At 33.8% G+C, this 27,883-nt stretch overlaps 2 protein-coding genes across 3 annotated transcripts; one reads left to right on the top strand and one right to left on the bottom strand.

Moving 5' to 3' along the window:
- Nucleotides 1-4,218: 4,218 nt before the first annotated feature.
- On the top strand, nucleotides 4,219-8,334 carry LOC101260111 (flotillin-like protein 6). 2 transcript variants are annotated; one of them, XM_004233984.4, is made up of 3 exons: nucleotides 4,219-4,428; nucleotides 5,932-6,899; nucleotides 7,611-8,334. In XM_004233984.4, exons 2-3 carry the CDS (start codon nucleotides 5,970-5,972, stop codon nucleotides 8,133-8,135), a joined length of 1,455 nt encoding a protein of 484 aa, XP_004234032.2. In that variant the 5' UTR covers nucleotides 4,219-4,428; nucleotides 5,932-5,969; the 3' UTR covers nucleotides 8,136-8,334. The 2 variants fall into 2 exon arrangements, with proteins under 2 accessions (XP_004234032.2, XP_010317402.2); XM_010319100.4 differs by having other exon boundaries at nucleotides 4,251-4,428; nucleotides 5,943-6,899.
- Nucleotides 8,335-12,964: 4,630 nt separating this feature from the next.
- LOC101260404 (TNF receptor-associated factor homolog 1b-like) lies at nucleotides 12,965-27,071 on the bottom strand. The gene is made up of 13 exons (XM_004233985.5): nucleotides 26,938-27,071; nucleotides 25,967-26,176; nucleotides 24,143-24,254; nucleotides 21,248-21,336; nucleotides 21,057-21,125; nucleotides 20,841-20,970; nucleotides 19,685-19,843; nucleotides 19,055-19,403; nucleotides 18,175-18,287; nucleotides 17,140-17,284; nucleotides 15,349-15,821; nucleotides 15,061-15,241; nucleotides 12,965-14,630 (listed from the first exon to the last, which is right to left on the bottom strand). Exons 2-13 carry the CDS (start codon nucleotides 26,145-26,147, stop codon nucleotides 13,182-13,184), a joined length of 3,450 nt encoding a protein of 1,149 aa, XP_004234033.2. The 5' UTR covers nucleotides 26,148-26,176; nucleotides 26,938-27,071; the 3' UTR covers nucleotides 12,965-13,181.
- Between the last annotated feature and the right edge of the window lie 812 nt (nucleotides 27,072-27,883).

The raw sequence follows: 27,883 nt of genomic DNA on the forward strand, positions 1-27,883 counted from the left end.
ATATTTGGTCAACTCAGCATCAAGCTAAGATGTGTTTTAAGTAAGAGAGAGTGATAATTTTTCTTAAATGGCAGGTAGGGAAAGGAGAAATGGGGAATCGAACTCTCACATCAAGTAACCAACCAACTAATTAGCTACTAGATTCCCCACAAGAGAGTAATAATTTAAATTTGTAAAAGGAATCATAAATAGGTAACGTATGAAACGAAGAAAAAGATAATAGTCTAGATGAAATTTGGACCACTTATTCTACTTATAATAAATAAATCTCTTTATAGAGTCCATGCTTTTATTATAACTAGGATTTCTTTTCACTAGCAAGGTAGTAATTCTGCCCATTAAGATAGTAATTAATGAAGAGAGTGAAAATCCCCTATGTGTTCGAAACTTCGATGGATAAGGAGTTACTATCAGACTTTTGCCTATTGATGAATTTTAGACACGTAACATAAATTTAATTCACACATCACAGGTTAAAGCCATTTAATTAGAGAGTTACAAAAACTTGAAAAAGTTATAAAGAGGACATGTCATGTTAAAAACGATCGATCAACATGTCACAATACCGCCTTTTCAGCAAACTAAACAATGAATATCGATCGAGCATTACTCCATCATGGTGTACCATATTTAAAAAACAAATTAACTCTAACAAAACTTCAAAATTGTTTCCAATTATTTTAAGATTTTTACTTTAATTATTTATTTTATGTCATGAACTACATCATGCCTATGTCAGCCAAAAACAAAGAGAAAAGTAAAAAAAGTAAAATTAAAGGTACTTACTTATAAATCAGCCCTTTTTCATTATTGCTATACTATATATTGTAACTTTTTCGTTATTTTTTTTTATATATACACCACAAAATCTTTGAAGCTTCTACAAAGATTGTTTTTTTTCTTTTTTTGAGTATTTCATCTGTATTCAAAAATCGTATTGAGACGGACTAATTTAGAGTTGTGCTAGAAAATTCATATAATTAAAACACTTCCCATTAATGGTTATTTTGTATTTCATGCATTTTATATTTTAGGCTTAAATTCGAGACAATGAGAAAAGATTTTTTTTTTTTTGTCTAAATGGCTCTCTTTTCACCTTACAAGAATTTCCATCAACAATAGTTGAACTCATTGAGAAAGAACAGAAAGTACTCAAAGTGTTTGAACAATCAAATTTTCCATTTCAATGATTTGCTTTATACAACAAAGGAATTGCTTTTTCTTCATACACACTCAAGTTGTCTCTCTTCCATAATTCTTTTGAAAGGGAGCCTTGGATAAACTGGTAAATAAAGTTAATTATCGTATAATTAAGAGGTCACGAGTTAGAGCAATGAAAATAGTCTCTTGCATAAATATAAGATAAGGTTACGTACAATGTACCTTTAATTTGTGATCCAATCCTTCCTCAAACCCCGCATATAACGAGAGTTTAGTGCATCGAAGTGCCTTGTTTTTTACTCCATTACCATTAAATTTAAGTTATATATATACAACATTACTATCATTTTAGTGCATACCAACGAATTTATTTGTAATTATCTAATAAGTAATGTGGTCATTTTAATAAATTCCATTAGTATATTCATAATTTATCTTATTTTTTACTCGATCAACAATAAATAAAACTCATTAGCCAAAAAATGTCTAATCATGAAAAGCTAGCCACATTTAATTTGTAAAGGAATTTCTTGCAAATGTGACCCAATACTAGTAGAAAGCTTCAAAAGGGGCTAAACCTTAATGATGAAAAGTCTTAAGATGAGAATAGAGGCACATTCAAGTAAATTCTCTCATCATAATTTAAAAACTTAAAGTTTCACAAGGTAAAGTAGCAGAAGCAAATTCAGAATTTTAAAGTACCAGAAGCAAATTCAAAATTTTAAATTTACGCGTTCCAAATTATAATAATCGTATAGCTTCTTGTCCTTTCTTTCTACATGCATCCAAATGAGTATGAATCACACCAATGGCTTGTTGTCTCTTGTTCTTGTTCTTCTTCTTTAGCTATCAAAACAAGAAAAATATATTGTCATCAATGCAAATATTGAACAAATATAAGGAGCTTACGTACCAATATTTTGTGAGAGAGAAAGAGAGAGTGCATGTATCAGGGACGAAGTTACAGTTCTGCTTCTGATTCGATAATGCTTATCATGACATAACCTTGATGAGTTGAGGGGAATGAAGCCTGGTCCGAGATCATTTATGTGAAGAAAGATATATGGTCACGAACCAGACAACATTCTCCTTAACATGATCTTGTTTAGTTTACTCCTTTTTTTTTTTTTAAACAGTCGTGATTCATATAATTGAACCTAATAAGGCGGACAAAGACATAACTTTCCTCTTCTCTTTCTTTGGGGAAGGGGTTTTCTTTGAGACTAGAGAGTAGATAAAAAGAGAAATATTGTTTCATGCATAGTTTAGTGTAATTTTATTTAATTCAGAAGCCCTTAATATATAAGTGAGAAGAAACTATTTTTTTTTGTTTTGTTTTATTTTTAATATTAGATGAATTGTAATTTTCTCTTTTACTTTTTTTGATAGATGTTTCTATAATCATGACTTTGACTAGCAAAATCATGACCTAAGGTTGTCTTTAGACTATATATGCATGGCTATAGTTGCCCTTAGTATAGATAATAATAATAAAAACATAAAATTGAAATTAGGTATGAACTTCGTCGTTAATTTATTAATTAAAAAAATTGATAATAAATTGCCAAACAGGATTAGCGAGAAAAAAATATTATTTATTGACATAATTATCTTTTGCTACTAATTCCAAAATTTTAGTACTGAATAATTGAAATTCTTTTATTAAGTTAATTAAAATTCCCCCATATTATAAACAGATACTTAGTTTAAGGTATCTTTCTTGTTCTTTTATTGAGGAACAAAAACAACTCTTAAAGGGGACAGCATTGAAATCAGATATTATTGTTGGTTTAATTTAGACTTGCATGATTGTCCTTAATATAGGTAATAATAAGACATGTCCGTAAAACTTTAAAAGAATCATTCTTTATAAATCAAGTACTTAAAATAAAGGATTGCATTAATTCAGTCATTCGGTGTACCAAAATAAAGGTTCAATTAAAATGATTAGGTATATACACATCACATTTGACATCTACGTAACGTATGACTTAACTATCATCATCAAATACTGTAAATTCTAATTCTTGTTGTATTAATATGATTTTAGAAAATACATTTCGAAATATTAGATAAAGTGTACATAATTTGAATTTCAAAAAAGTAAAGTATATCAAATGAGACTAAAAGGGATATTATTTTATAGATTTTTCGCTATTTTAATAAAGTTGTTAAGTCATACATGCATATTACCCTATGCAACTCATAAATCCATGTTCTTGTAGCAGAGAGTTAAATATTATGTATTCTGAATTGAGAAAGTACTTCTCAAATAAAGTAATGAATATAGAGTATAATATATGGATACATTTTTAATTACATATTTCTAGTTTATAAGGAATTGTTTTAGTAGACTTGTAAAAGATTCAGAAAAAAAAATGGGCTTGCGTGTGGGAAAAATGAGTTTGATAGCAAAAGTGAAAAAATAAAATAAAATGGCATGGTATGACAACCTATAGACTTTTGAAATAAGAATCATCATAATCAAAGTATTATTTATTAATTTTAAGAAAAAAATATAATTCTAAATAATATTTTGCTAGTTTAAAGTGAAAATGGTTGGAGAAAAGAATAGAGATGGTATTAATTTTCTACTATGACATGCATCCTCATAATCATATACATGTGAATCACACAAGATACAAAGTGACAAACGAGATGGGAGGGAGGCGTGCGAGATTTGATATGCATATCAAATACATGTGAATTCACTTGAATACAATATATACAATTTCGATCCCATGTATCTCAAAATACATATATCTAAATGTATCAAAATCTGATAAGATTTATAGTAGGGAAAAATTACGCGGTTAAGCAAACTTATACTACTTAATCACTCATCATAGAAATAGTTTGATATAATTATTGCTCGCGGCTAACATTATACACTAATTATGTGGGTTGATTTCGAGTTTGTATAATTAGTCATGTTTGTATGAGTATAATCGCCAGAATATACAAATACATATGTATAATATACAATAATCTAATTATAATGACCACACTAAGCAATAAAATTTACTAAAAGTACACATGTCATGCACTAATTGGTTTAAGCAATAATTGGAGGTTTTACCCATCCATTTGAACTTCCTTTTTTATTTTCTACGCTAGGGTTTCAATTTTGAGATTCTACCGGAATGTAAAGCGTTTAGGCTTGAAATCCATAAATATAATACTTTGTTCATAGAGTACATTGCAATTGATCATATAACAATATTCAACTCTCTTGGGTCACAAAAAATTTAGTTGAATAACATCAAGGTAATTTTTCCCCCATCAATTTGGAGCTTTAAATGACTAATTTTCATTTTGATTTTGTATGTAAAATAGTTCATACTAGTTCAATCAAAGGTTTTTCGAACAGTGAGAAATTTATGTTATAAAATATAATTTTTTTTTCTCTCATTACCCAACAAACCTTCTCAGTAGGAGTGGGACATAGGTTCTCACCCAACTAGTAGAAAGCTTCCCTATTTTTTAATATGAAAATATAACTATTCTTTTTCCTGATTGATCCAATCAAAACCAATGCGAAAATAGTGATTTCAATATTTGAAAAGTATGAGTAATCATTGTTATTGAGCTATATTCTGGTTGTTTATTTTAGTTTCTTGGCCACCAAGTAATTTATATGCACAGAAACGGATTAAAGATTTAAACTTTATGAGTCTGAATTTGGGGTTCTATCACAACTTGTTTGATTTAGCGGTTCAACAACAACTTACGTAGTATAATGCCACGAATGGAGTCTGGAAATGATAGGATGTAGTCGAATATTTATGCTTATTTAGTGTAACTTTAACATGTATACTTAGTTCGAGCCAAAGTTTTTGTGTTCGAATGAACTCATAACTTATGCTCTACATACACCCCTGATTGGGTCTCAACTCACAAGCATTCTAGTTGAAAATCAAGGCAAGTCTTTTCATCAATTTAGAGCTTTGTATGACTGTTGCAGGTCTGATTTTGCATGTACATTTGAATATAAATGAGAATTACTGTTTGTTACCTTCACTATACACTCTATCCTCCCTAGACCCTGCTTGTGGAATTACACTGGGAACGTTGTTGACCCCGAGTCATGAATGCACCACAAATCTTACTACTTGCTTCCCATTTTCACTTAATCAATTTGCTTGAAAAAATATGGTCAATTTCTCTTCCTTGTTGATTTTACTTGTGTGTGTAACTAGTTCATCAAGTCAAGTAATTCATATACATTGTGCTGAATCTATAGGCATCTTCCTTTATTCTTTTTTCTTTTTGGGGATTCAACCATGTGGTATCTAGGATCCACTAGTTTGACTAATTTGAATTCACGTGTCACGGGCTCTAGTTGAGGGAAAGAGTTCCCACAAGAAATTACTTCATCTCTAGGCCTTAAACCCCGAAACCTTTGGGTTAAGGGCGCAAAGAGAACCATCCATCTCACCTCAATCCTTGGTGGTAAAATCTTCCCCCTTAGCACGTCGGTTATCAAATAAGTGAACTCTAATTTTCTCTTGAATTTTTGATGTACTGTGCCCGCTTTAGCCAATCATTTAGAAATTAAAATGATTATTAGTTGAAACAGAGGTGTTTTCACCACGGCTTTGATGTATAGTAGAATTTTTCGCTGATTTGGCTAATAATCGAATGCTTTTGTTGCTTGTAAAGGTTTCTTCCGTGTCTCATGAATATGGGATTATACTTGGTATGTTGTTGTTATTGTTGTTTCCTTTCTGAGTTTTATCTTGGTGTATAACCAGTTTAGTTTGTTTTTAGGAATTCTTCAGGAGGCGAAACAACAAAGATACAGAACAATGTGGTACCATGTGGCAAAACCATCTGAGTTTTTGGTGATCACTGGCAGAGGAATTGATGAATTGAAGATTGCAAAGAAAGCCCTGGTATTACCATTTCAAAAATGCACTAGAATCAATGTTTCCCCTTTAAATTACACATTTGAAGTCAATGCCATGAGTGCCGAAAAACTATGTTTCCTACTCCCTGCCGTTTTCACTATTGGTCCTCGGGCTGATGACCACAACAGCCTTGTCAAATACGCGAGGCTTCTTTCTCACTATCAGCGCGATTCTCATGATCTCAAGGAGCTTGTTCAAGGCATCATTGAGGGAGAAACGCGTGTCTTGGCTGCTTCAATGTCGATGGAAGACGTCTTTAAAGGCACAAAAGATTTCAAGCGCGAAGTTTTTGGGAAGGTTCAGGTTGAGCTCAACCAATTTGGACTTCTGATATATAATGCTAACATTAAGCAACTAGTTGACGTCAGAGGCCATGAGTACTTTTCATATTTAGGCCAGAAAACTCAAATGGAAGCAGCAAACAGGGCAAAAGTTGATGTCGCTGAAGCAAAAATGAAGGGTAATGTTGGAGCCAAACAGAGTGAAGGATTTACCATTCAAAGTGCTGCAAAGATTGATGTTGAGACGAAGGTAGTAACCACCCAAAGACAAGGTCAAGGTAAAATGGAGGAGATTAAGGTGGGATCAGAAGTTAAGATTTTTGAGATTCAGCAAGAAGCTGAAGTGTCTGAGGCGAATGCAAAACTCGCAACTAAGAAGGCAGCATGGTCTCAGCAGGCGAAGATGGCAGAGGTGGAATCTGATAAAGCCGTGGCAATACGAGAGGCTGAGTTGCAGCAAAAAGTCGAGCAAACAAATGCCTTGACTAAGACTGAGAACTTCAAGGCTCAATTCCTCAGCAGAGCTAATGTGGAATATCATATCAAGGTGAGACTTGTATCTGTTTTATATTATATGACACTGTTTCCGGTTTAGTCTACTCCAAAAGAATGATACCTTCTTATATTTGAAAACTCTTTGATTTTGTACTTTCCGTTTTATTGTCAATGGCATGCTCTTACATTAATAGAGATGTCTAAAATGTTTAAGACCAGAAGTTATAAGGCTACTTTTGATCGGTACAAAAAAATCTTACTTTCTTTCTAAAACTTGGTTCTCTGACATCAACATATAAAATGAAGTGAAGTATATTTCTTTTACTATCTATTGATGTTTCCAATGGATCCTGATCGAATTTTTCTTCACTTCGATAGTTCAATGGTCTCTAGAATTTCTTTTTACCTTTGGCCGAGTGAAAGGATTTGAGGCCCTCGAATAATTTAACCTCTCTGATAAGCAGAGGCAGAGCCAGGTAGGACCGAAGGGGGGTCCAGAACATTACACTATTTATGTATGGTTGAAATTATTTTTTTATGTATATAGAGTAGATGTTGAAACCCCTCGTGGCTTCTTCGTGTGTTGGCCTTATCAAATTTTGAACCCCTTAAACCCTGTTTCCGCCACTGCTGATAAGCATTTAACAGTTATTAGATTTAATATATAGTTAATGTTCTACTCAAAAGTGGCTTCATGGTATGACATTGTGATCTATAGAATTAGAATGTCAAAATCTTATTATATATGCTTGTAAAATTCCAGGTGCAAGAAGTAAATGGGGAGTATTACCAAAAGCAAAAAGCAGCTGATGCAATACTCTATGAGAAAGAAAAATTAGCAGAGGCTCGAAGGGTTGAATCGGACGCTGAATCATACGCGAAAAAACAAGCTGCAGATGTTGCGCTTTACACCAAGACAAAAGAGGCCGAAGGACTTCTGGCTCTTGCAGAAGCACAAGGGATTTACATACGCACACTGTTGTCAGCACTGGGAGGAAATTACAGCGCGTTGAGGGATTACTTGATGATTAACAAAGGAGTATACAAGGATGTCGCTAAGTTCAACGCTGATGCTATCAGAGGACTGCAACCAAAGATCAATATTTGGTCAAATGGTGCAAGTGATGGAATATGTGCACGAAAAGGAAATGGAGCTATGAAGGAGATGTCCGAACTTTATCGAGTAATCCCTCACTTGTTACAGACTGTGAATGAGCAAACTAGGATGCTGCCTCCACCATGGCTGAGTACTTGCAGCTGCAACAAGGCCACACCAAGTGAAACTTAATGGTTTCTCACATAACCTTGATACCTATCTTGCAAGTAAATATTGTTGGTTCATTGGGAAGTGAGGGAAATAATTTTAGATTACTATATGCTTCAGTAAGTATGATGTTCACAAAGAAAACTTTTTCCTTGGTATCACACCTGGACCACTCTAGTGGTCAATAAAATAGTTGAAAATCGTACTTATGTTCAAATCTCAAGGTGATTTTGTCATATTTGTCCAAATTTTGGTGGATAGAGTTTTCTTGTATTTATGCTGGTGGGAGGTAGCATATGTTTGATAGAATTAATTAATATGCACGTAAGCTAATCCAGACGCCATGTTTATAAACAAAAGCATTCTCTTTCTCTTTTTGTGGGGTGATAAATGTTAAGAACTTATACTATAATGGCAAATTCTCACAGCTTGTACACCAAATTAAGGTAGTGATGTGTGGTAAGTATTCTTTACGTGAATTCGAGTTTTGTGTATGAAGTTATCTTTTGACAGAAAGCGTTTTACTCTAATATGAAACTTTTCGAACAGTGGTGGATGTAGTTGTTTGGCATAACCTAGTATTTTTAATACGAAAGTATAAATATGTATGTGTGTATAAATTATAAATTCAGCTGTACAGAGCCTTAAAAAGGTTGAGTTCATAAAGTTTAGCTTATGAATCCGCGCTCCATTTGAAATTTCATTAATATAAAGTAAACATATACAATGAATAATAACAATTCTTGTACTGCACGTACATTATTAAATTTAATACAGTATTTTTTAGGTACATTTGCGCATTAAACTACGTGACGCATGTGATGTGCTATCCTAATATTTAATTAATTCAATACTTTAATCTATTATCCGTATGTTATTTCTTGGAATTTTCTTGTTTTTAGCGTGAACATTAGAAATTCTTTTTATTGACGGTTCTTATTATATTCTTAAATTTCACACACATTTTTCATGTATATATATTGAATTATTTACTTGTTTTTTTCAAATATTTTCTTTTTTATATTTTAAATTTTTGGTGAAAATTTTAACTTTGCCATCAAAGAATACGACTCGACTCGTGTAACTCGTTGCTTAGCGTCTTGGATTTTTACCTATAGTGTTTGATTTTTATGACTTATTGTACTAACATTTATGACTTATACTTCATATATTTTTGGGTTTTATTTCCATTTTTTCTCATAGTACTCCAAACTTGATTTTATTGCCATACCACCATAGTCTATATTGTCATTCTTCATATTGATTTTTGGTCATCCACCGTCATTGACGCATATGCATTTAGTCATTGCGTAATAATTTAAGAGTTAAATGATACAAAAAAATACTTTAAAATAATAAGATCTTTTAAGTTACACATCTGAATGACTATTATCAATTACTTGTCAATTAATTACACACTTCAACTATCACATATTTCCTCTTTTTAATTGAAATATTACCATCAGTTCGTTAAGAAAAACGAACAATTATAGTTAAGGTGTGTTTTGACAAATATTTAGTGATACTTTAAATAGGAAACTTACACAGTCATATACATAATAGGTTTAAGTATAAAATTCAAAAAGTTAAAATACTTTAAATGTGTTTTTAACCTTGCACTCGTAATTTAACTTTTCAATATCATGCTGGACTCCAAAAGTTGTCAAGAAATTACAAGTTTTATTATAACATGAAGACTAAAAATGGAGAAGGAAGAACGTAATACTAACTTTGACCCCTTCCTCCCAAAAGAAAATAATAATAATCTTTTGTTGGAAGAAGGAAGAACATAATACTAAGTTACTAACATTGACCCCTTCCTCAATAGAAAAAAAAATATCTTTTATTGATTTTCCGCCCAAAAATTTGATATCTGATTAAATTTTGTTTCATGTCAAAAAAATATATGAAGAATAAATCATTTTTTATAAATAATTTTATATCTAACGCTCAAACTGAAATCTTTAATTAAAAATAAAAAAAATATTTACAACTTATTAGTCTACTAACAATATTGTAAAGAAACTTTACATATATTAGCATGTCATATTTAATTACTAACATGCCTTCCATATTTTAGGTCTAATAGTGTGAAATTAATAAACTCGTTATAGTTAAATCCCACGATGACGAACTATACAAATTAATAAACTCATTAAATCTTCGTTCATGAGACTTGTGGTTTTCTTTGCTCTTTTTTTTTAATAAAAAAAATCATCTAGTATTCGATATTTACTGGTTCAATTAATTTAGATTGACATCATATATAAAAAATTTAAACGAAACGCTATCAAGAATTTCTCCGTTCCGAGACCTTTGGCACCCTTGCCATGTCACAATCAATCCTAAAGATAACTTGTTTAACCTAAATTATAAGTTTTATATTCTTGGTCTAAATATCAACTCAGTCTTAACATGAACCTAGCTAGTACTTTTCATTTTCCACGTCAAGTATACGACTTAAACAACTTTTGTTTTTGATATCTCGCTTAAAATTCGATATTCGTATTTGAATTCGACTAAATATGACTTTTTACATTCACACTCTCTCAATAGGATTTTTTTTCTTTTTCATAAGCTCAAACTTAAAACATCTAGTTATGAATAGAGAAATTTCAATTATCTCACTAATATCCGAGTGAATACGTCAACAAGTTATAGGTATATATGTAACTAAAAAGTCAAAGGAAACTTTTTTTCTTCAAACTTCTATCACTATAATTAATGATATTTGGTGCCAAGAATACGTGTCTATTTTGGAATGTCAAAATTGAAGTTAAAAATTCTAAATTCGAAATTCAACATTCCTAGTTCTTACCCTATGGTCAAGTCAACATCTAAACAACACATTATTTTTCCATGTCAAACTTAAAATAAACTAATACAAATATATATGAAGATTAGTTTTTTTTCACTTTATAATTATTTCACTTTATTCAAAAAATAATTTAAAAACAGCATTTGGTTATAAATGAATCCTGTTTTTCTGAATTTGAAGATAAAGTTTCAATTTTGAAAAAGTAATTTGGATCAATTATTTAAGTGATTTTTTTCCCACTCACAAAATTACAACCTTTTTTTTTTTTTTCAATTTGAATATATGTTCAAACACAACTCCATTTTCAAATACAATTTTTTTGACTTTTTTTCACAAATACTACTACTACTACTACTTTTTTTCAAATATCTTGTTTTCATATCCAACACCTACTTAGTCATTGATCACCTAATTAAATTAAAGTATATCCATATATATATTTGCCTATAAATACACCAACCTACCTTATATTTTCATTCAATTCCCATTATAATCTCAACAACCTCTATAAACTTTCTCCTACCCCTTCACAAAAAAAAAAAAAAAAAAAACTCCCCATCACCAAAAAACAAAATACAATTATTTTTTCCCCATACTAATATCATACATAAAAAAAATCATGTTTTTTCTTAAAGGACTTGTTACATTTTTACTTATATTCTCTATTTTCACTACTCCAAATGTTTTATTATTAGCAAAAGCATCAAGGCCATTGGATATGGGAAAATGGCTGAAACTAGAAAAGATTCTTTTAACATCATTGCCTAGAGGTTCTGATCCATCTTCCGGTGCTTCTCCATGCACCAACATCCCCGGCATGGGCGGCGGTGGCTCGTGCCCATAAATCGAGGCGAAGAGTCTAATTACTGTCTTTTCTGTTGACTCACTTTATATACCCTACTAAAAAAATGCAAAATTTAAAAGGATTTCGCGTTTTTTAGTATTGATATATAAGGTCATGTCGCTGATCATGTTCATTATCAAGGGTATATCAGAGCTATTTTCGAAAGATCATTCAACAGTATCATCATCGCGGTAGAGTTTTTGTACCTAAGCAATACGCATGCAGTGACATGGATCTTCAAGGAGGTTTCGTGGTGCTTAAGGAAACTTAGAACATAGAAAATTAATTAAATTCTTTGCAATTGTAATATGGCTTCACTATTTTTTTAATTCTTTGGTTTGTTTCAATTTCTTTGGATGTAAATATATAGTGATATATATAGAAAAAATTATATAAGGTTGTGAATTTTGTTTGATTCCTGATTTATATATCTGAAAATGAGCTTTCAATTTTTCTTGTTTTTACATTACTTGACAACATCTCGAGGCTAGACCTTCACAAGATAGGGATTATAAGATTGTATACAATGACGGAGCAACCTTATATTCGTCTAAGAATTACATTGTTTAGATAAGTTAAAATTTTAATTATATATATAGATTTTAAAATTGACTTCCCTTAATTATATGTGTTTCATACAATATTCTTATATTTTAACACAATTCAATAAGCTCCTGTTCTAGCTAAATTTATACCATTCTTTCTGAACTTCACTTATGAGATTACTTTGGATATTTTGTTCGCGTTACTATTGTTGTTGCTTACATTACTTGGCAACATGAAAAAAAAAAAAAGGGGAGTTTGTCAACCCAATAAATAATGCTACTCATGTGTATTAGTTTATTTTCCATACAAAGTCTATGTCCAACTAAATCAACGCATGCAACACAAGGCACCTTGTAGACTTCTTTGGGGGTATAACCACCATATTAGGTTTGAGATATGTGTGGAATTATTAAACATTAAAAAAAGTGGAGAAAAATAAAAGATTCAATGATGAAATCAAATAAAACATTTATGACTCGATTTGGAAGTAACAGTATCTATCTACTTGGATACCACAGTGGAAGTATGTTAAATAAAGAACCATTAATTATGGACATCTTTTGTGATATATTTTTATTACTTATAACTTGAATTTCTCAACCTGCAACAGCAAAGTATTAATAGCATAAATGAAAATTGGAGGAATAAAAAGAAAAGGACAAACTTCTATAATGTCAAATACTCAATCTGAGGAGCAATAGCAAAGCCATGGTTTTTTTAAGTTAAAATTTGAAACAAAGAAGCAGAAGCACCCTATACAAAATGTTTCCTGTAAAGACGAAAAGGCTCTTCTCAATCAAATGCATTATTACAAAGGAAAACAGCTTAAATATTCAAGGCAAGGCTCCCCCTATAGAAGCTTTCAAAGGCCATTTGAAGGCCTAAATACTCCATACCCGTTGACGCCGCATGCCAAGTTGGGGTAGTCGGGGAGGGGATACTGGTGACCACCATCAATAGTCCCATTCCTCATCCCGAGAAATGATGGGTCAGAACCCATCATTTGCCACTGGTTAGGAACTAACCCGTCCATATGATGATGCCCACTATTGAGTCGAGGGTCGGTCTGCATAATCACATCACTTGCACTATCAAAAAGGCCTCCAGAATAGTTATGCTGGAACACGTCATGATAACTTCGTGATCGTTCAAACCTACAAGAGCTCGATGAGGGACCTAGATCAACTGGCGTGCCGATATCGCCTGGGAATGCAAACCCCTGATTCAGATGCTGCAATCCACTGCTAAAGCTTTGAAAGCTTGAGTCGGGTATAGAAGTTCTTCCAATCCCATGATCATCATTCAGTAAGTCGTTAATAATATCAAGATGAGGGAATTCATCAGCTGATACACTCTGGGGTTGGCGTCCAGACGTGCATGCCAGAGAATCAGGAAGGTGATCATGTGCCCTGCTGCTGTTTACAGCCTTGAACATATCAAAGTTCCTAATTCCACTTGATGAAGAAGGATGATCTTGAGACATACTCCTGCTGCTGTCCCTTTGGGGACAATCCCAATGCAGTCCATTCTGCACGCTGCCATTATTATTCACCATTCCATATGAAAAGCTTGGTCTGACAGAACTAGGTTCTGCTCTTTCCAAGCCCTGCGGTAAATATAACGCTTGAGAAATCACTGGAGGCTGTTGACAGTATGAATGTGATGAGTTAACTGCTGAAATTGGAGAATGAGGTTGACCAAAACTAGCTGGGGTTCCAGAAACAGGACTGCCCATAATTGCGTTCCGGTAGGACTGAGTAAGATAACTGTGTGTTGCGGGTGAAGGATCAGAACCCAATCGACCAGCAGCACTAACCGAACGAGCCAGTGATGGCATTGTCTGAACCATGGAAACAACAGGAGCAGCAGGCTTAGGTCCAGGAACTAGAGGATCACACAAAGGTCTTGACATGGCAGGCACATGTTGCCATTTGAAACTTTCTGTTGTAGTAGACACTGTTACTTGTTGAGACGTGGGGGCCTTCCCAGCCGTAACACAAGTGGCCTGAACCGCCTTATCCTTGACCCTTGGTTCTACGGTTTTATGAGGATCAGCTTTCAACATCACAGCAGTTTCAGATGAATCCGACACCAGAACTGGCTTATCAGCAAGCTTAGGACCATCTGAAGATGATCTTTTAACCAAAATAGGATCACTTGTGACTGGAATCTTCATCTGTGACTTTTGCTGAACATCAGAGCCTGCAACTTTTGGAGGGCTTCTGGGAGAAGACTGGACACTTGACTCCTCCTTGGAAGGTCTCTCTGTGTCAGCCTTCCTTGACTTCCTCTGCGGCGAAGCTACTACTTCCTGCTCAGAGTAAGAAAATAGAATGAACTCGTACCTACTGGAACACCAACAGAAACGTAGCATCTATGGAAAAGAAATTTCCTATAAACTCATAATCGGATAGGTAGATGCATCTTAACAAATAGAGGCAGTTCACTACAATTTTCAGTATAGTAATTACTTACATGAAAGTAAGACAATGAAGCTCAATTTCCAAGAGATCTTTCTTTTCATGCATTTTTTTAAGTTCACCATGTAACAAATGTGACAGGCATTTCAGGTCAATGTCGTGAAGTGATGAGAGATTAAGGAGGGAGAGACGGAACCCCCCCCCCCCAAAAAAAAAAAAAAAAAGTTTCACCAACATTGAGTGCTATCTCCTAAATTAAAGTCATACTTATGAAGATCAGTTAGTTCAGAAAATGAACGTATACAAGGAAGATAACAAAACCTTCTTCGTGTCTTGCTGCTCACTCGACAAAAGCACAGAAGACTGAGGCTCAGCTGCAGGTGCCCTGCAACTCATATCACTTTGCTGCCCTACATCCGAAACAGCATCTAACGGCTGACTTAGTGTTTCACTAGCCCAATCGGCGGCTTTACAAGTTGACTTGTTTCTCTGGTTTCTCGCTCTGGAAAGTTGAAGCATAAAGATTTTAAGCTCAACCAAATTCCAAATATATTTAGAATACACTCCTCACCACACCACACCCCAAAGAACAAGAAAAAAAGAGGTTACCTGCTTGGTGATTTCTGATTTTTATGGTTCGAAGATGTCCATCTGCAAGGCCCATTCAAAACCACTGAAGGAATTGAGTCTGTGGAACATGTTGATGAACTATCATCCATTACAGAAGGACTTCTCCTTCCCGCTAACCCATTTTGCACTGCTGAAAGGTCACTTAACCCACTACAGCTAGTTTCAGTGGAAGGATGAACTTCCGAGCTGTCAGTACCCCAATTGACAGGACTTGCATCTCTGTCATCAGAGTCGGGATTAATTACCTCTGGGACACAATCTATTGAATCAGAAACATCCGATACTGCTTCCAGTACATCTGGTTTTCCAAGCACTGCTTCTGGCTCATCATTTATGTACTCGTTTCCATCACAAATAGGTCCATCCAGATCAGTCTTATATAGCTCCACCACAGCAGATTTTACATCAATAGCCTTATCCTTTATTTTGTGATTATTCCGCTTCTGCTTAGCCTGACATACAAAGCAAGCATGATGAATATATTTATCCTAAAAGCAAAGATCCTACTTCATCAATAACACCATTCTGAACTAGTCTCTATCTTTGCTAGGCAAAAGCAAAAATATTTTGCTTTGAACATTAAAAAAGGGAACTGACAATTGTGTGCTTCCATGTAACAAAATCACAAAGGATACAACATTTGTGTCCATCTCTGCAGAGAAAGATATTACAGTTTTACATCACTCCCTCTCTCATTCGCTTTTTTATTTTTCTTGTTTGTTTTTTTAGGTTGAAAGAGGGGCGGAGGAAAACTTAGGAGATGAAATGAAATAATCTTCACCAACAATTTTTATTCTTGTACATGGCATTCATCATTCAACATGCTTTGACAATTAATTGTTGTTCAACTATTCGCCTATTTAAATATTTCTGAAGAAAACAGAAGTGAAGGCAGTAAGAGATGACTATATGCAATTTGCAGTATGTCCAACAACTACAAAGTTTTAGCAAATACTGGAAGCCCGAGACGAGATTTCCAAGCAATAATTACCTAAGGTAGATGTTTGGGTTCATCGACAAACAGATACAAATTGATTGCTTCTGTTACAACGTACATAAAAGAATTCAATTCCAAAGCTCTTTTTTTATAACATTGAAGACTTCCCCTCTAACTGAACTTTCACCGGGTATGTTGTTGTTGTTGTATAACATTTAGCACTTATTCGATTTAATGTGTTAGATCGGACAATCATGGTACAAAATTTAGTATTGTGTAATCCAGTGTTTGTTTGTACTCCTGCATAGCTAATCCTGGTAAAATGCAATACATCAAACGGTGTACTGTTGTATACCCAATATCACATGGAATAACAATACATGGATTAAACGCCAAAAGATAAAACTACCTTTCTAGTTTCATCAAATCCATCAACAGTTCAAAACTCGTTCAATTTTATATTTACAAAAGAAACCCATCTTTCAAATTCTAACCTATATATACCATTGTTATCTCAAAGAACTAATCACTCTAAAAAAAATAACCATTGCATTTACAAATACCTTGTATTGCCATCCCTGCATAGCTTGTTTTGAAAACAAACTACAAATAATAAGCTAATTACCAACCCCATCACTCACAGATGAATGGCTTTAAAAACAGAATCCAACTCAGTGCCACTAGGAGATGCCACTTAAGAACCCCAGACCTCCGCTATTGGACAGACCACCGAAGTGATTGTTCGTCCATGATAATAAATTCTTGCTAACGGTTACCACAATATCCGAGTTCTTCAATAAAAGTTTGTACATATATCATTTGAAACACAATACCTGCTTTTTCTTGGACTTCTTTTCCTTTCCAGATGCTCGTTTAGCTTTCTGCTCAGTTTCAGCCAGCCCAGCAGCTTCCTCTTCACGGATGAGCTCTTCTTGCCTCTTTAAAGCAACAGCCTCCTGATATGCAACCTCTATTTTACTACAGAAGATAAATGAAAAGGTTATTGTTAACAATCAACAGTTGCAAGGATAACACACTGCTGCTAATTAAGAAGCCGGAGACTATAGCCCCTTGCAATGAGGAAAATGCAGTTTCTGGTACAACTGTTTGACTATTTATGTTAGTATAACTAATTATCCAGCACAGAAAGAATTAATAAGTAAGATATTAAATCGAGTACATTAAAGATATGCATATAGCCAGCTTGTATGAATGTTTGAGCTTCCCTTTACCTGATCTGATATAGAAATGAAGCTTCAAACATTTGTTTCCTTCATTTCCTACCAATCAGCTAACATCAGCATGTATATAACATGTAAATCCTTTAGACTCAAAGAAAGGGAATTCAAAAGAAGTCTATTCTTGGACCTCCTTTGGTCAAAGCATCATGATAATTGTATGAAGGCTCGCTACTAATGTTTGGATTAGTTTGGAGAGAATCCAAAATTGAATGGCGAAAGGAAAAGACACTTTGATTTGCTGGAAACATACCTTGTCCGACCCTGGGGTCAAACCATACATAAGTTGTACATGAAATATCACAGAGAATGCAGCAAAATATACTATATTCTGATCAAATATATAATTTGCAAAATAGAACCTAGATAAATCCTCAGTACATCTCAAGTCTAGAGAAATAGGAATCAGGAAAGAAGTAGACCAACATACACTTGAAAATAGATTTCAAGCTAACCAAAATATGCAAAGGCATCTATCCAAAAACACAAGAACTAAAAAGTAACAGAATCTCCAAGTTCTAACCATTTAAATAGCAAGGTCAAAGAGAAAAACTTATGTTCCTTACCTTTTCTTATGCATTGTCTCACAATTAAGTGTCAAAATATGCAAATAATTGATCAAGATTTTACCTGAAAATCTGTGCAAGGACAAATATCTCAATGGTTCGACGACCTAATTCAGTTAAACGCCTCTCATCACGCTCAATTGAGTCTTTGTTAAACTCATCTCCAGAAGTGCCATCCTGAAACAAAAGGCAATGGTACAATAAGCAAATGTCTCTGCAGTATGGATACATGTTACCTACCAAAAAGAAAGATAAATTGCAAGTATGCAGAGCACAAGCAACGGAAGTTCACAAAGCTCACAAGATCTGATACAAAAATGGACTTGTCATATAAAAGAACAAAATATATCTGTCATATCCATCCACCCACCTAAAAACATTGTTGGGGTATTAAGGATCTGAGTTCTTTTGTGTGTGTGTGTGTTAAGGGGATGGGGGCAGTATCAGGAGCAAAGATGATTCCAAGTTAAAAGGCTATTAGTACACAACTGTTTGACGTACAGTTCTATTCTCCACTTGCATAAAGACATAAAATTCTTTTCAAGTATGAAAAATGTATTCCAGCTGACATCGACATACTAAGCATACTTTTGACATGTCAGAAAATAAACAAATAAGCAAACAAACAAATAAAACCAATGACAAGCAAGAACTAAGAAAACCTTAATCATTTATCGCAAGTGATTAATCTAATCTGTCTGATAGCAATGGACATTAAAAGTGACATCTTCTTCTTATATATAAATGTAAACCTCCAGTGAATTGTTGGGTTAACATTCTTATCAATTTGTTAATATCCTTATTTTTGAGAAGAAAAATTGTTACACGCGTATTTCTGAATATCATTTTTTAGCTTTATATAGCAAAGAGGAACCTAATTTTAGCTACTATCACCATGGAATATATTTGGGCTATAGTTTTAACAATGGCATTGTGTCACTCACCTTTGTCCGGTTTTGAGGGCCTTTCTCATCCTTTGGAGGCAATGGCTCCAACGCAGCACTCTCAAGCAATAACAAGACATCATCCACCAAAACAAACATGTTTTTCTCCAAACGGACAATAGGAACCAGTTGTTCCTCTGCATCCGAATTTTTTGCCTTACTTTTCTTGCCCACTGTCTGGCCTTCAAGGGACCTAAGCCCGCTGTACAAGGAGTCCATGACAAGAGTAGAAGTAACCTCTTTCTCTATGAAAAAGTTCTTGACAACCACTTTTAAAATTGAATCTGATCTCTCCTTGGACATGCGGCGCCTAGAATTTTGGTCCATCCCCATCCAAAAAGTACAGAAGCTGAAATTTCATTACAAGTAGTCACTAAGTTTAGGTGAAAATGCTGAGAAACATGATCAACAGAAGACTGAAGTCAAAATCTTAAGCATTTCTCTCAAGGAGATGAGGAGGAATACGGTTTTTCGACATAAAAACATTAATCGTGAGTAATTGGACACAAACAACCCAGCTAGACTAGATACAGCAGGGAGCACAAACCAAAATAAAAGCTAGAGGGCTATAGAAACTAAAAGCTTGTTAAACATTGTCGATAGATAGTTTAAGAAAATTGACACCCCTACCTCGACCATCGCGCTCTATCCTCTATCAACTTCCCAAGCTTTACTCGTCGCTCTTCTACGAAACGGCGACATATTTGCTCCACATTACTCAAATATACTCTAACAAGCTCCCTTCGATATTGACGGTCAAGGCAACGGAAGGGACGGTCTGCTTTCTCCCTACATTCGATGGTAGCAGTTCAGCATCACAAAGGATTGTAGCAGTATAATCAAATAATCACTGTTTTTAGACCCATTTAAGCATGAATGGCCCTGCTTAGGAGCAACTCACTATGAAATAGTATAAAAGACAGTATTCTAATTCTCAGAAAGAAGGATTCAGAAAAGAACTGCAATGCATCCTCAAGGCTCAAGCTGAACTAAAACATAGTTTGAAGATTTATGTAAAACAAATGGAGTCTTCCAATTTGGTGATCTAGTTGCATTGTTCTATAATGGTCTAAGTTGCTGATTGGTTCAAACATCACAATATGCAGCCAGTGCATACTTCAATCATGTCCATGATTTTCAAGCTCAAATTATAATAGTACAGTATTACAAGGATAAGAAACACGAGCATGAAACATATGGAGGGTAAAAACAGATTGATCTATTGCATGAATAATGTTTATAACACATACACAGTGAGTATAACTTTTACTTGAGATTGATCCCCGTGTAAAACTAAGAAAAATAGAAATCTTGGAAACCCAATTCAATTATTCAATGATGTGTCCTCAGGTCATGTCACACCTATGGCATGTTCAAATCTATGCTTGAGATCGACCAATTTGCAACTTCTTTTATTACTCAAACTGTACCTTTTACACCCCATTCACAAAGTATACATCAAGGATCACTTTTGACGTTTTCACAAGGTGGAAGAAGCACACTAATAGTGCATCTGCTAAACCTCTTAATGTAACAAAAGGTAAATACATTAGGAAGATGATGGATGAAAGCATGCCCAATGAATTAATAATCACATCACAATCAAAGAAGAAGAGCTATCTTTTTCATGGATCAAGATGCAATTCAAGGGTAAAACAGTGAGCTGCATTAAAGGGAACCTAATAATAAATATCTAAAATTAGAAGGCCTCGTTTGTTCATGTAATGTAGCAGAGAAACAAACATCAATCTAAAAAGTTTTAAATAGGGAGGGACTAGTAAAAGACCTGATTACTTGAACTTGAGCCTTTATTATGAGCGTATCAGCATCGACAAAACCATCTAAAACTTTCGACAGCTCCATAAACTTTTTCCACCCCCAATCATGCTCTTTCTTCCAGAAACGATGTAATGTATCTGCAGAAAATTTGCAGCTGTATATTAATGAGAGCACAAATGGAACCAAAAATTCAATCGCGAAGGAACACACCCAATGAACCAACCTGAATACTTGGACTTCTTTGGGTCTTTGTTCACCACAGCAATAGTGAATTGAGCAAAATGACTCCAACCTGTTCTTATCAAAATAGAGAATGAAACATCATAACCATAGCTAACACATCACTTTCTAGATAGTTAGTAATGAACTATCACAGCTTTTTTGACTATTAGAACTATCACAACATTATTGCACCTGGAAGGAGCTTGTCATGATTAGCTACACACAGAAACAATGAGAGATGGTTGCAAACATCACATCCCTGAGGGTATATCAAAATGTACCTGCCCAACAATTGGAGGAAAATTTGTCAGTCACTCTTAATTCATGAGCTGATAGTTTCCATTAAATAAAAGAAAACGAGCATATAATGATACAACAGATACTGCTGTTATTGCATTTCCCCAAGTAACTTCCACTATCCTGATGAGAGTGGCATGATAACCCAAACTCCAATTTTACAATTACCATCACCAACCTCCAGATCAATATAACAAGACAATAACTATTGTGCCAGCCACCCATCCGCCTGAAACTAAGCTAAGTTTATTTGGTTCAACGATGGATAAGCAGAAGGAAACAGGAATGGGAGTTGATGTGACCTATTGATCATTCACTTCTAGAGGAAAGTAAAAAGGGTTTACCATGTTGTTTGACATGTACTAAGAAGAATATAGTGATTTTCATTCAATTTTCTCAAGGGTTGAAGAAAGATGACATGGAGAGCTTCATGTACCTAGTCTCTCTTTGTCTAACCAAACCATGAAAAATAACTCATTTCTCCAATTTTACTAACTTTCATCCTACTATATGACATATCTTGGAAATGATTATAGCAATTAATGGGAAACTGGAAATAAGTGTCAATGCAGCATCACTAATAAGAAAGTTAATATACATAGAAAGTAAAAATAGTTTTTAGCTAAGATGCTCGGACTCGGCAATTTTTTAGTGCGGCACACGTGTCGACACAACACTGACACGGGTAAGGGTGTGGGATCTGTGTAGGATTGGATCAAACGAGACTGGGTGTGTTGACCAACAATTTGGAGAAAGAAGTGAAATTTTGGTATCTCAAAGTAAAGATTTGAGTATAAACAGAATACCATCAATTTTGCTGCTATATAGTAATTTATACTAGTCCTTTTGTCTCCTTTGAAGCTTTTTCTTGATAAATCTTCTTAATCATGTTGGCTGTTGCAGGTTTCTAAAATTTAAGAGCTCTACGATTTCTATCTTGGAATAGAGAAGCCAAGAATTGGTGATGCCTTGGTGGACTACAAGACTCCTGTGTGTTGTGAGTTTTATTGTACTGGGAAAACAAAGACATGGAAAACTTGTTGGGGAAGCCGAGAATTGGTGATGCCTTGGTGGACTACAAGACTTCTGTGTGTTGTGAGTTTTATTGTATTGGGGAAAAAAAAAGACATGGAAAACTCGTTGGGGAAGAAGATGGATGAGAGAAAACAAAGCATAGGAACAAAGCTGAAGAAGACAACTAAGACCCTGAGAGTAACTTATTATCTATTTTAATTGACCTTTAGTCCTTTATTAGCTGCCACGTTTATTGTTTATTATATTCAGGACAAACGTATTATATATATTTTGGGTAAAATGAGATAAACATAACATATTAATTAGAGTTCATAAATGAGAAACATTATAATTATGTAATTATAATAAAAATTGCCAAGTCCACTGAACCCTATCCGTATCTAGGTTCAAAACCCAGTATCTTAAAAATTAGATCATGAAGAACCCAACATGCGGACCTGCACCCATGTCGGACACCCGAGTCCGAGCAACTTAAATTTTTAGCATAGCATTTAGAATAAGACAATTTTTCGTCGTTGAAAATATAAGATGTAGTTATCGTATCCAATAGTGTGGCCTAGAGGTCACTAAACCAGTGAATGGAACCTAGGGTTCAAGTCCCTATAGAGACAAAAAGAAGGTTAGGTGATTTCTCCCTCTTTTTGTAGCCTTGGTGGGAGGTAGCAAGTACCCAGTGTAATAGTTGATACCCGAAGTCTGGAAGCTGTCCAGAAAAATGCACTTGTCATTTATGTAACAACTATGAGAAACTGAAAAGTCACTTTCTTATTCCATTCTCAATTTTTCAAGTTATTCTAATAGTTTATTCTCAAGTCAGTCACATCCCATTTCCTCTAACTATCGATGGTCTACCATCTCAAGAAAAATTGTCACTCAATATTTAGCTCATACAAACAACCGGCAAGACAATTTTATGGAACGTCCTAGAAGATCTCAAAAGTCAGTATATTTTATTACAACCTTGGTTCATTTAGAGCACATGCCCCAGCACGAGAAGAAGTGGTGGAAATGGTATCGGTAGCTAATGTAGCATTGGATAAATGATGGTACCTTTTTTCAATTTATGTGAACATATTTGACTGGACACAAGTTTAAGAAATAAAGGAACGAATTTTGGTTGTTGCAGTCTTTAAACATGCCAAAACATTTGTGTCGCTATAGAATTTTTGGAACTTGTGGGTTCTAAACATGTTATAACATTTGTGTGGCTATAAAAGCTGCTCACTAAGGGTAAATTGGGAAGTTCAAATTAAATTAATTCCAACATCAGAAAGGTATCTTTCTTTTTAAATGGACTAAAAAGGATATAGGTTCACGTAGATTGAAATGGAAATAGAGTAACAAACCCTAATATAGGGTTGGAAATAAGAAATACTTCATGTAAAGAAGGAAAAGATAATAGGAGTTGAGAGTCATGGCAAAGAATAAGATTCTAGTGATTCTAGTAAATATAAGATGTAATATCAACTGCCATGTGTCAAATCACTCGGGCAATCCACAAATCATTGTTTTCGTCAATTCTCGTTCTCAAAAGTCTTCTTAATCTATTCAAGTACTTAACTAAATAAAAAAGAGTGCACATGGAAGACTTCTTTTACATAAGATTCTAAATGCAGTTACAAAAATGAGCTTACAGAAGAGGTTACAGAGGCTATCCAAATAAGTATGTTCACAAAAAAATAATTCTTCACCAATTGTTACCTTTGTCAAAAATAATGATAATAATAATAATAATTCTTCACCAAAACATCATACCATTTGTAGCCGCCAACATCAAATGCATTACTCCGAAGTTCTCTCTTGTTGATTTGTGAAAACTTATCGATCTTCCACGTATATTTCCCATATAGCTCAGAAGGTTTAGGGCCTAAAGACATCAAAAGAGGATAACTGAATTAAAGAACAAATGGTGCAACTGAATAAGAAAATTATCAACTGTACCTCAAGAATCATGTCTCTGTACCCAATAGTAAAAAAGACACGTTATTTTGCAATTTAAATCAATTGCGGTTAAATCCTCTAATTTTTTTGTCTCTATTTGTTATAAAATATGGACAAGTGAAAAGTAGGCAGTATGGTATCTTTTACGTTAGGTTAAAAAAGAAAAAGGTTGCAGTCACTATGATAACCTCCAAAGTAAAAGACACAACTTAATTGCAATAACTTTTTATGAGAACTAATAAAACAGCAAAAATTATGAAACAAATACAACTCCAATCTCTCCGCACAAGGTATTGCTAGACCCTTGTGTCAGCCATATGACTGTAACTAGCACCAAAGAGTTGTCTCCTTTTCATAGAGCTATAAGTTATACAAACTAGAAAAATGAAGAAAGGGTAAAACAACAGAATGAATGTGGAGCACTGTTAAAAAAAAGTAGCTTTAAAACCAGAGTATGCTAGGATCTCACGAAATTAGCTCTGCGCATAGAGCGGTATAACCACAAGAAAAAAGGCCTTATGGAAACTACGGTATCTAAGTAATTCGTATTGTTGTTCTTGTTCCTTACAAGAAATTCCCCTTCTCCTGATTTACCTGGTGAGGCTGGTGTGTGTGAGTCAATGTTGACACTTACAATAAACATTCTACAATGCACCTAACATCAACACTAAAATGTAAGATAGCAAAGACAATATCCACAATTATAAGAAGAAAAAGACGAAAACACTAGGTGATTTCTTTCCATCTTTCCTTACCCTGGTTGACAAAGCTACCTGGTACCTATTGCTGGTGGAAGGTGGCAGGTATACCGTGGAATTAGTCGATGTGGGCACAAGTTGGACCAGACACCACAGTTAATTAAAAAAAAAAATACCAACTCAAATACCTTGTAGATGGAAATCTAGTAATACTATACACCTTTTAATCAGGGATTAGAAAAGGGACAGCAAAAGAAGGCTTGAGAATATTAGCAGCTACTTGACAACTTTGAAGGGCTTCCAGAAGTAGAAGAGGAGAGGAGGCGAATTGAAAACATGGTGGTTCTTAATGAACTATAAGAGAGGTTTGATTATACATAACGAAGGGATAAATTTCTTCACTTAATGAGGTCTGTTTGATTTTTTTTAAAAAATAATATATATATATACATATATATATATATATATATATATATAAAGAATTTTTAGTCGAAATCACTTAGTTGGAGATATCAACTTCTACTCAAATGATACAAGTTATATGTAAAAGCAACTACAGCTAATGATAGGTGAAGGTTCTGACATCCTTTTGGGAGTGTGGCAAGTTAATATCAAATGGCTATTCTTCTAATACCACAAATCCAAAGACTACACACTTCAAACTGAGGCTGAGTACAAAAATCTTAAACCTGGTCTAGCACATCATTAGATTCACAGCCAGATAAGACACTTCTGATCTTGCTCACAAGGAAAAATTTATGTATGTATCCAGGTCAGTCACTGATAATCTACTTTCCTCATAAGAAAATGTAGATGTGCGAGTGTAAAAGAGAACGAGAGAAAACAAACATCATATTGATTAAATGTAAATGACTCCTTGATTATCAAAAACATAAATTTGAATGAATTGGTAAAGACTTGGAGATTGCAAGCACCATACCAACATCTTCATCGTCATCACAATCCCAGTAAGGAGGCGAAGTTGATGGAGTTCCATTTTCTACCTGCTCAGATGACCTCCATTCAGCCAATGCTTCACTATTTTGGCATTGCTGCTGCCCACTTGACACTTCCTCTGAAGACCTTGCTGTCCCAGCCTCCTCATAAGCACTTGAAGCCATTTCTCGTTCCACAACTCCTGCAACTTCACCTGAACCAAACAGATCACACTTTTTAACAGAAATTATTCAGAAGCTAGAAGCATGCAACACTAAAAAATCTGCATTTAACACATCCGAGAAATCCTTAGATCAACGCATAGTACACTGGCAAAAATTACAACCTTCTCAGCCGGCAAATTTAGTAGAGAGTGTGAATTCATCAACGGAAGGCAAAATAATTTAAATAGATAATGGGGATCACCAAACTGACTCGACTAGAATTCAATTCCAACATAGTTGTTTTCATTGTAGCAACAAAAATCTTAACTTTTCATAAGATAAAACGTTATTCAAACTTTTCCCAAAAAATCCACATTAAGATAAATCCTAATAAACCCCAATTAAACCAAACTTCCTAAAAACAATTACTGACCGACCAAAAAAATGAATTGAAGTCTAAAGTCAATCAACAACAACAACAACTGCACCTCAGTCCCAAACACAAATTCTGGAGCAGAAAACATATCAATTAGTTATCAAAAATCCAGTTCAGAATTAAACCCAATTTAAGAAAAAAAAGTCTATCAACAATAAAAATAATATAAAACATTTCAACTAGTTACCAAAAAAACTCAGTTCACAATTAAACCCAATTGGATAAGATCCACAAGCAAACTGCCAAAAACTTCCGATAAGGATCGGAAAAACTAAAATCCCGAAATACCCCAAACCCTAAAGCAATCAAAGTAAAAAACAAGCAAAAAAACTAAAAAAAATGGAAATCAAAACAATTAATAGTGGAAATTCATACCCGAAGAAGATCGACTAAAAGGAACCAGAGCTGAAGCCGAGAAAACAGAGTTTTTGGGGTTTTTTATTGTCAATGGCGAATGGAAGCTGTAGAGGAAACAAAAAGATTTTAGTTTTAGAGGTGAAGAAGCAGAAATTAGGAAATGAAATAAAACTATATATAGTAAGAGGAAAATATTACTTTTGTCATAATTTCCTTTATTTTATTTATCTTCAGACAGTGTGAATAATTAGTATGTATGGGTGGGGTAATAATGTGTTACTGTCTTTTCTTTCCAAAAAAAAATTAAATTGAAATTAAAAATTAAGCATAATTTATACGGATAAACATTTAATTTTTGTTTGGTAATAAATTTCGTTTGGAAATTTCATTAAAACTAGAAGTTATATTATTTATACTTGGAAAAGAAATTTAAATTATGTAAGAGAAAGTTTTAATATTAGTCAAAAACTTAAATCTTTTAAAGTCAAATTTTGAAAAATCTCATCAAAATTTATGATTAAACATATATTTAAAGATTAACTTTCTAAATTTAGTCTAAAAATTGTGTTCAAATGCTAGTTTTGGAATGTTTACTAGGATAACTTAAAACAAACTAAGAGGACGTTTAGATTAACTTAAAAGTTAGTTAAGTTTATTTTTAAATTTTTTGATTTGAAGTGTTAGACAAATATAAAAAAAAATAACTTAAAATAAGTTAAGAAGTTTTTGGCAAGGACAAAAATAACTTAAAATAAGTCAAAAAACAAAAATAGTTCTCTCTTATTTTTTATTTTTTTGACTTAAAAGTAGGGGTGTGCAAAAACAGAACCGACCAATAAACCGAACCGATAAAATATTATTGGGTTATTATTATTGGGTTATTGGATTATTGGGTTTTTAATGGGTTTAGAAAAAATAATTATTGGGTTATTGGGTCGGTTTCGATTTTTCCTATTGGGTTATT

Source organism: Solanum lycopersicum, chromosome 3, assembly GCF_036512215.1.
Source record: "Solanum lycopersicum chromosome 3, SLM_r2.1".
In the NCBI taxonomy this organism is placed as follows: domain Eukaryota; kingdom Viridiplantae; phylum Streptophyta; class Magnoliopsida; order Solanales; family Solanaceae; genus Solanum; species Solanum lycopersicum.